We start from the raw sequence: 10,374 nt of genomic DNA, 5'->3' as shown, positions 1-10,374 counted from the left end.
GTTTTCTTGGCAAGTTTTTAATTTTAATTTTGTGATCATGGAACTGCAATGAGCACAACTATGAGGAAAGCTAAGAAGTACTGCTCCTTCAATAACATCATAACTTCAATTGGTCTTTTAAAGAGTGGGTATTAAATGAGAAAATCCATAAAAAATTAAATATGTATTGATTTTGCAGAATATTTAAATATCAAGAGATAAATGGAGAGAATTGTAGCTCAGAGTTGTCACTTGTTGAGTTGCTACATGCATCCCTTGATTATATTAGCATCTATGAGACAAAGTTGCTGTAATTTGTTCACAGGTCCAGGGGGCCAATACCTATGGAGCAGTCTGGCTTCAATATCTGGGAATAGTTTGAATCTATTGAGCCTGAGAAAATGGATTGGTCCTTATCCATCTCCTCTTTAGATCCGAGTGACTTTCAAAACCAATAAACATTTTACCCTTCTATATAAACTCATTGGATCAGTGTTTTTTGCTGCTTTGGTTTCTTTCTCTGAATGACATTCCAGACAGTGGTGATTGGCAAAGAGATGTTGCCCTTGGCCCTCACTGTGTGATGTTCTCAGTACGAGGTATCATCAGTTCAAAAAACTGGCATACTATGGCTCTTATTTTCTAGAAAGGTATATTTGATGGGTCCTAGAGGGTGGAAGGAAGGAAGGAAGGAAGGAAGGAAGGAAGGAAGGAAGGAAGGAAGGAAGGAAGGATTTAAATTTAAATTTTTTAAATTTTTTACGGTTAAATCAATCGTTAGTGATGTACTATCAAGGTATTGTTTTTTTTTCATTTCCCATATACAATTGATAAAGAGATTTGTTGCAGGGCTGTAAAATATCAATGGTGGATAAATGGTGGTTGCTCATGTCACTCATCAAGCCAGACAAAAAATATATGGTTCACACCATGTGACTTTGAGGATATGGAGTAAAAAATCATTTAAAATGAGTGAAAAGAGCCAAGCTATATTTATTTTGCAATAAAAACAGTATTGAAAAAAATATTTCCAATGGTATTCCTTTTGCATATTCACTTGACATTACACACTGTTCCCATCCCAAAGGACTCTGCACAGCTCACAGGCCTGCTTCCATTAGAAAGCTTAAAAAGAAATGTCATGATTTAATTATATTGTTCTTGTTAGTGGCAAAGTCATGAATGACCCATCGCAACCCCATGGACAATGTTCCTCCAGGCCTTTTAATTACATTACAAATACAATAATCAAAGTGTTTAAAGACCTATCAAAAAGATAAATAAAGGTGGTCGGGATTCTATAACATTATGGGTCAATGCTTTAATGTACGCCCTAACAGGTCAAAGTCAGAAAGTTGTATTGTTCCAGAGAATGTAAAGTTTACAACTACAGAACTAGCATTTGTTTCTCAGAATTTTCATCATGTTTCTCTATCTCTTTTACAGTTTTCAGTTATGAGTTCTTTTTTTCCTAGCCCATACATATCATCATTCTACTTTCTCCACAGTCTCCAAGGAGCGTCACCAAACATTCATTGATTTCCCCTATAATTACCCAAAGAATCTTACTAATCTGGTTTTTTTCTCTCAACTCTTTCAGGAATTCTCAGGCACAGCACCAAAGAATAGCTCAAGATTGAAAGGGTCTGTTAATTGTTGGATCAGAATGTTAGAGATGTAACAACCTTTTTTCTTAGAAAGAATATTTATTCTAATAAGTGAGAGTTTTCCCCCCTTATGTTTCATTCTTATAGATAGAACTGGTTCATTTCTAGTGAAAAGTGCTTTCTTGAAGAAGATGGAATTTTCCATGGTAGTGATGGCAATGTTGTCACTGTTACTGTCAGGAGCTACATGCCATATTCTGCGTACTAAAACATGTTCTGTGGGGAAACTTCCCTTTATTAAGCACAAGTATTTTCTGCCAGGTGATTTAATAATGGCTGGGATACTCTCTCAGTTCTACATGGTATCGGATCCAGTTGGTTTCACAAGGCACCCATCTGAAGAACTGGTTGATGAGCTCATGTAAAGACTTTCTCTTCTTAACTATAGCATATCTTAAACCATATATCTTTCTCTAATAGGTTGCCCTGGCAAATAAATACCCAAACACACTTATGACAACTCTCCCACTGGTGGTTTTATTCAAATTCCATATTGGGATTTTCTTGTTTTCTTACTGTTAAATGAATCGTTAGTGATGTACTATCAAGGTGCTGTACTATTTGTAGCTAAATCTATGTTAATCATTTAATTCGTTCACTTAATATTAGGGAACAGTTGCATGCTTTGAATTATTTTCCAAACAGCTGTTGAGCATGCATGGAACACAGACCTAGAGTATCTCTGCCTTAATAAAACATCAGTGACTTTTATTGGAATAAGATCTATCATCTAAAAATATGTAAAATATCTAAGATCAAAAATATAACATTGGTTCTCAAGTTTACTCCAAACAAACTTTTCATACCTATATCCGCCATAAAACATAACCCAGAAGAAGATGAAAATATAAGGATATACATGTTTTTGCGGGTGTTTGTATGTAGGTCTTTGGTTATTCAGGTTTTCTCCCATGTCCAATTGGAAGTGCTCCTAGAAGCACGAAGCCAAAAACACCAGCCTGAAGATGACGAATGAGACTTCGTCGAAACGTCGCCAAAACACTTCCAATTTGATGCGGGAGAAAACCCGAATAACCAAAGACCTATATACATATACATATAGATATACATGTATGTGTGTGTGTGTGTGTGTGAGTGTGAGAGAGAGAGAGAGAGAGAGAGAGAGAGAGAGAGAGAGAGAGAGAGAGAGAGAGAGAGAGAGAGAGAGAGAGAGAGAGAGAGTGAATTACATATGGGTTTTAATATGATCATTTTTCTTCAAGCAATTTATCTGTTTCTAGTAAAAATTGTTTATGATGAATTAAAAGAATCATAACATCCTGCCTAGATCCACACAATATATCTTTTCTTCCAGATTTTTCCTGCAGAACTACCAACATATCCTGGCCTTGGTTTTTGCTGTAAATGAGATAAATGAAAATATGGCTATATTATCCAACATGAGCTTGGGTATTGACATCTCTAACAGTTATTTGATGGCGAGATTGACTTCCTTGGCTTCAATGGAGCTTCTCTCAACACGTGGCAGATTCATCCCCAACTATAAGTGTGATGCCAAGGACGGGGCAGTATCTGTTATTGCAGGACCTAACTCTTACATCTGTCCCTTCATGGCAACCATCTTGAATGTCTACAAGATGCCCCAGGTGAGATTTTTTTTCTTGGACTAAGTATACACTGTAAGAATAACCTTGAAAGATGGGAAGAAGAACGGCAGTCCTATTTAAAAAAAAAGACTGATAAAAGAAATTTGAGACTAAACCAGAGGGTTTTTTTGAGAAAGCATCTCAGGATTGACACCCCCTCCGCCCCAATTCTCTGGAAACTTAAGGCAGGGGAGGGAAAGTGTTTTCCTACTTGCAAGGTTAATGTCATCCCTTCCAGATTGTCCAGGGTAGGAGACCAAAATCACTCATATTAATAATTCTTTTATTGTAAGGTTACAATAACAGAGTCTTGCAAGTCTTAAAGTACCTCCCATTTCTTTCTTTTACAAAGTAATGTTTACAAAAAAAATAAACCAACTTTTCTTTTTATTAGTTTTTTGTGATTTGGAAATAAAGTGGCAATCCATACAATGATGAACAACGTATCATTTGTTTGCAGAAGAGATAGATAATTTTAGGTACTTTACTTGATTTATTCCTCAATCTGAATCTACGATGAATGTAAGCTCTGGAGATTGTCTAGACTAGAAAACAAAATCATGAATACTAGTAGTTATGTTATTGTAAGTTACAATAATCTTGCAACCCTGAATGAACTCACCTTTTTTTTTTATAAAGCCATATTTAGAAAACAAGAAATAATAATTTCTTTCCTTGAATATTATATTTTGTGGTGTGGAATTAAAATGGCAGTCCAAACTATGTGTTTGCAGATGAGATAGATATTTTTTCATACTTCTTTTATTCCTCAATCCAAATCATCTGAACAATTAATATACAATGATTCTTTGACATATTTACAAATATACTGAAGAGAAATGTCAATATACTGTATTGTCATGCATCCATTTTCCTACCATGCTTTAGTAAAAATATTAAGAATTCATGAACCTGATTGAGTAATAGTTATCTTCATCTTTGTACTGCACACTGGTCTTCCTTCCTTACTTCCTTCCTTCCTTCCTTCCTTCCCTCCCTCCTTCCTTCCCTCGCCCCTCACAACCTCCCTCCTTCCTGCCTATAAATGTTATTCATGGTAATTCAAATAATTTAAAAAAGCAATGGATGGAAAGTAATCAAGGAGATTTATAAATCTAGAAAGAGTCTAGCGAATATTAGGGAACTGGAGGTTAGAACATACAAAGAATGGTTGCAGGAATTGGATATGTCTAATTTAATGAAAAGGACTAAGGGTGACTTGATAGCAGTTTTCAAATATCGAAGGGGCTGCCACAATGAAGAAGGGGTCAAACTATTCTCCATAGCATATGAAGGCAGGATGAGAAGCAATGGATGGAAAGTAATCAAGGAGAGAACCAACCTAGAATAAAGGAGAAATTTCCTGACAGAACAATTAATCAGTGGAATGACTTGCTTCTAGAATTTGTGGGTGCTTCATTCCTGGAACATTTTAAGAAGAGACTGGATAGTCACTTTTCTAGAATGGATGGGTTTCCTGTCCAAGCAGGGGGTTGGACTAGAAAACCTCCAAGGTCCCTTCCAACTGTGTTATTCTGTTATCCTGTTAAGGTTCAGGGATTACTGAATCAACAGATTGTCAAATCTATGGCATTCGAATATTAAATTAAAGGAAACACTGATTTCTTTCTAGATTATATTTTTCTTGAAGCTGGTGAGGAACACAGTCTGAATCATAGATTCTAATACCCAACTATTTTAAATCATTTTTCCCTAGCTTCTATATGGATCTGCTCCAATGAAAGATAATAGCGAAGACACAGTTTTCTTTCATCCTTTTTTCCCAAATGAGGAGCTTCAGACGAAGGGGATTCTTCAGCTGCTGTTGCATTTAAAGTGGGTATGGATAGGGCTGCTTTCTCAACCTGATGAGAGTGCACGGAGTTTTGTACGGAATGCCCTTACACTGTTTGTCCAGAAAGGTATTTGCTTTGACTTCATGCAAGAGTTGCCCAAAGAAATTTATTCTAATCACATTGAATATATATTTAAAGATTATATTGCCATATACAAGGTTGTCATGAACAGCACTGCCAATGTTGTGATCCTCTTCTGTGGAAACCACATAATTGCCATTTTCAGAATATTTCCCCATCTTTCAGAATATGAGGATATACCAGTAAAGAGAAAAGACAAAGTCTGGATCATGCCAGCCCAGATGGAGTTCACATCAGTCCCTTTTCAAAAAATACTCCCTTTGGACTTTTTTGATGGTGCCATATCTTTTGCAGTTTCTTCCAAGGAGGTGACTGGGTTCAAACCATTCTTGCAGATGAGAAGCCCTACTTCAGAAGAAGGAGATCATTTAACAAGATTGTTCTGGGAGCAGGCATTTGAATGTTTTTTCCTTAAAGATAAGTTAGATGAGGATGCTGGAGTGCTGTGCACTGGAGAGGAGAAGTTGGAGACTCTTCCTAATTCTGTCTTTGAGACCACCATGACTGGGCAGAGTTACAGCGTTTATAATTCAATCTATGCTGTGGCACATGCCTTGAAAGCCATGTTTTCATCCAAATACAAACACAGAGCAAGGGCGGATCACGGAAGGCTGATGATTATCAAGGAAGAAACGTGGCAGGTAATAATGAAAGAAATCACAATGACAGATTGATCAAGCAATCAATTTGTAAAATAAAATAAAATAAAATAAAATTGTAAGAATAAAATCTTCTCTGATGCCATCAGGTGATTTTATGATTGTAAAACATGTACATTTCAGGTTCAGTATCCACATAGTTTACACAAATTCATGTTTCATGTTTCCTGACAACAGCTTCATAATTCAGTTTAAAATTTTGTCAAACAATTTTACTTGGAGATAATATGCTTATTAATATTATGGTTCACTTGCACAGTAATATTAGGAATTTCTAAATGGTAGTTGTGTACAATTGGTGTGGGTATTTATTTCTCCAGATCAATTGCATTTATTTATTGAATTTATATGGCCGCCCATCTCATTCATATAACACTGGACACCGTGCACAGTTAAAACACACAGCTAAAAAATCAATATAATTCAAACACAAACATTTGTATTTGATTTGCTTCCATTTAGCTCCATCCCTACCTGAGAACAGTCTTATTTAACAACAGTGTTGGGGAAACAGTTTTCTTTAATGAAAAGGGGGAATTGGGAACTGGATTTGAGATCATCAACTGGATCACATTCCCAAACAAAACATTTCTTAAAGTCAAAGTTGGAAAAGTAGACCCATTGACTTCTCCAGAAGAGTCTTTCATGATTTCTGAAGAAAACATCATCTGGCCGACCATGTTCAACCAGGTATTTCCTACTCATGTTTCAGGTTGTCTCAAATCCTCCCATATTCAAAAAATCACTTTTATCATTTAAGTGACTCATTAATAATAAAATTAAGGCAATAAAATATGACAAAAAATGAAAGAGCAGAGATCAGATTACACAGGTGTTCCGTTATTAAACTTGTCTTTCCAGAAATCTATGGGCATTCCTGAATGTACACAATTACCACCTGTCATTTTCAGGTTGTCCTACATAGGGAGCCATCTTTGAATTATAAAAGCTGAAAATCATTTAATAATAAACAAGCGCCATGCTGAGATACTGTACTAGTTGAAATATCTTATTCCTGTCCATTGCTACCTTATAATTTGATTATATTCCAACGGCATATTGTCTAAGACATATTTTAAAATCCCAACTATTTTCTTTAGTTTTCTAAATTTAACTTGCAAATTTATCACCATTAAAACATGGTCTATTTCATAATTTCTACAAGACTGACTAGATGCAACTGGAACTCTGTATCCCATGAGTAAATTCTCTGCAGTATTTCTTTTCAGGACCTCTTTGGCAGAAAGGACTGGACTCAATGAAAATGCACATAATTCCAAAGTTTAATTTCACCTACAAAGTGTGGGATAAATTACCAATCAGATTAAACTCAAAGATGCTTCTCAAAGGCAACTGGACTTTTATTTTCTTGAAAATATTTTGCTTCTGATCCAAGAAGCTTCTTCACTTCTCAAGGAATTGAATGTTTCTCAAACATTTTCAAGGAAAAAGCCACGAAAGTTCGTTGACTTTTGAAAAGCATCTTTGGGACAACCATGACCTGGATGATTGAGAATCCTCATAGATATTTACCAATCAGATTGACCAAAAGGGAATTTGAGGGGAGTCCAGTTTGAACAATTAAGGAAACCTCTAAAGTCCCATGGAAATACATGGGAAATGCATAGGATACATAGGAAAAACATAGCAATGCATAGGAAATACATAGCGAATACATGGTTCCATGAGGACATATAGACAATGTCACATTATTATGGTGGCATTCATTAAATGTGCCTATCTAATAATACATTGAATTGAATCCCATACAGTATAAAGAATTTCTCGAAAAGCTATGCAGATTTGTCAGAATATCATATACAGAGTGAAATATGAGTGTATAAAGTACAACTATTGAACTCTCTCCTGATGTCATTTCTGAATAGGCATTACCACTTTCTGTATGCAACGAAAATTGTTATCCAGGCTACCTCAAGAAAAAAATAGATGAGAAGCCCTTTTGCTGCTATGATTGTCTTCCTTGTGCAAAGGGGAAAATTTCAAACAGATCAGGTAAGATGTGCTTAATGAGAAGACTTATTAATTGTCACCAGCAATATTGTATACCTATCTGTGTTTACTCTGCATGGTATTGTTCTCAAATGTAATCAATTATTCAGAATTTGGAGTGTTGACCTCATTGAAGCAAGATAACCTCAGTATAAGATAAGATTCGTTTGAATATTACTTGCTCAGGTTGAAAGTTGAGCTGTTAGTTTGCTCTCCAAACTTGGCGATTTGGCTGCAAATGTTTCATCTCCATTCAGGGAAACACCTTCAGTGCACTTTGAATTGTGCTCATGTGCTCATTTAAATTGGTGTGGGTGTTATTTGTCCAGATGTGTCTGAGTCATGGTCAGGATTCGGACAGTTTGATTGACTGATTTGTTGTTGTGAATTGAATATGATGTGTAAAGAAGCAAGAAAATGAGCTTGTCCTTGCTGGAGAGAAGCAAGCACATAAATAGATATGAAACATAAATATTGGTCCTTCTGTTGATCTAATAATGAACTACAATATTCATGGATCTTTAACCCTTATAAATAACTGGAATTCTTGCTAAAACTTTTGTCACCTGAGCATGAAGAATATTCATAATGAAAAAGCTTTTGAATTAAGAGAAATTTCTCCAAAAATTAGGTTATTTCTTTTTAAAGGTAGAGAACTCACTTATTAAGAAGAAAAGTGATAGATTTTGACTTATTTTCCATAACATACATCAGTCATTAAGTAAAATGTCCAGATGAGCTCAAAAATAAGTATCACATGGTTTCTCTGGAAAATAAACTAGGAAACTCTGACCCATTACAAAATTTTCTGTTGCACTTTCCTTCCATCTTCCAACATGACACTGAGATTGATACAAACAACACTCTTGGTGTCTGTTTAACCAAACATATACAGGGTACTTTTCTGCATGTGGATGGTCCCATTCTTAATTTTTAATACTGTAATGCAAGTAAAATGGACATAATTAACTAGAAATAAATGGAGTTGCTTTCATAGCTTCTATGGGCCACAATGTTTTCTTTGATCAGTCCTTGGTGCTCTCTGAACTTGGTGGTATTCTTGCAGATATTTCATTACCAAACTAGGTAACATCATCAGTTCAACAGTAATGATGTTGACTAGCACTGATGATGTTACCATTATGAAATATCTGCAAGAAAACAACTGATCTCAGATAGCACCAAAGTTTCCTCATTTCAACTCTGAGTTATAAATAACTTCCTTATTATGACTGTAATCCCATAATTCGCAGTAGAGTCAGGGCAACTGGATGGAACTGAGCATTTACTGGCTGATGCCTTTCCTGACACCATGTGGAGTTGGCAGCAGATATTTTTTCTTTACACTCTAAGAGAAACATCTGCCGCCATTGAATTGTCAACCACCCAAGTGGGAGACGAGCATCTTAACCACTAGGCCACGATGCAGCTCTGAAATTCTGATCAATAAACAGTCCTTTAATGTTTTCTTTGGCAGATGCAGTTGACTGTTTCCAATGTCCAAAAGATCAATATCCAAATGAAGCTCACAATCTTTGCATCGAAAAACATATAACGTTCTTGTCTTATGAAGAACCTTTGGGAATCACTTTGGCCACTGTAGCTGTCTTCTTTTTTGTAACTTCAGCCTTGGTGCTGAGGATCTTCATTAAAGAGTGGGAAACCCCCATAGTCAAAGCCAACAACAGGAATCTCACCTATACTCTTCTCATTGCTCTCCAGCTCTCTTTCCTCTGCAGTTTTCTTTTCATTGGACAACCTGATCAAGTCAAATGTCTCATGCGACAAACTGCATTTGGCATCATCTTCTCTGTAGCCATTTCTTGCATTTTGGGTAAAACAACCATAGTGGTTCTTGCTTTCATGGCCACCAAACCAGGATCCCAAATAAAGAAATGGGTGGGGAAAAGGCTAGCCAACTCCATTGTCCTTTCTTGCTCTCTGATACAAGTCACAATTTGTGTTGCATGGCTGGCAATTTCTCCCCCATTTCCAGATTCGGACACGCACTCCATGGCTGAAGAAATTGTACTAGAATGTAACGAAGGATCAACCATCATGTTTTATACTGTTCTGGGCTTTATGGAGTTCTTAACTGCTATCAGTTTCACGGTAGCCTTCCTAGCTAGGAAGTTACCTGATAGCTTCAATGAAGCCAAATTCATTACCTTCAGCATGCTGGTGTTTTGCACCGTTTGGGTAACATTTGTTCCTACCTATCTGAGCACCAAGGGAAAGTACATGGTGGTGGTGGAGATCTTCTCCATTCTGGCTTCAACAACGGGGTTGCTTGGCTGTATCTTTTTCCCAAAATGCTATATTATTCTTCTGAGACCTAATTTAAACAGAAAGGACAAACTTATTAAAAAACACTGAATTATGTTTCCAAACCTTATACTGTAATTTCTCCTCACTGTAGTGTTTCCTTTTTCTGCTAGTCTTTGCAGTTTGGGAAAACTGAGACAGATGCACAAATGCACAAAATAAATATTTGTCTAATGTTGGAATGTGCCTA

At 36.1% G+C, this 10,374-nt stretch overlaps 1 protein-coding gene across 1 annotated transcript; it reads left to right on the top strand.

Moving 5' to 3' along the window:
* The first annotated feature begins 3,082 nt into the window (after positions 1-3,082).
* On the top strand, positions 3,083-10,235 carry LOC120318896 (extracellular calcium-sensing receptor-like). The gene is made up of 4 exons (XM_039367046.1): positions 3,083-3,253; positions 4,971-5,831; positions 7,736-7,862; positions 9,337-10,235. The coding sequence occupies exons 1-4, from the start codon at positions 3,083-3,085 to the stop codon at positions 10,233-10,235; spliced, it is 2,058 nt and encodes a 685-aa protein (XP_039222980.1).
* Positions 10,236-10,374: the final 139 nt, after the last annotated feature.

This window comes from Crotalus tigris, unplaced genomic scaffold (genome assembly GCF_016545835.1).
Source record: "Crotalus tigris isolate CLP2741 ecotype Arizona unplaced genomic scaffold, ASM1654583v1 scf7180000020524.2783371122:307494, whole genome shotgun sequence".
Lineage (NCBI taxonomy): Eukaryota > Metazoa > Chordata > Lepidosauria > Squamata > Viperidae > Crotalus > Crotalus tigris.
The sequence above is the reverse complement of the archived record's forward strand: the minus strand, read 5'-3'. Positions and strand labels throughout refer to the sequence as shown.

Excerpts from the sequence above, each read along its gene's own strand:
- LOC120318896 (XM_039367046.1), top strand. The coding sequence starts at position 3,083 with ATGGCGAGATTGACTTCCTTGGCTTCAATGGAGCTTCTCTCAACACGT. Across the intron at positions 3,254-4,970 it reads ATGTCTACAAGATGCCCCAG|CTTCTATATGGATCTGCTCC; the intron begins GTGAGATTTTTT and ends ATTTTTCCCTAG. Across the intron at positions 7,863-9,336 it reads GAAAATTTCAAACAGATCAG|ATGCAGTTGACTGTTTCCAA; the intron begins GTAAGATGTGCT and ends TTTCTTTGGCAG.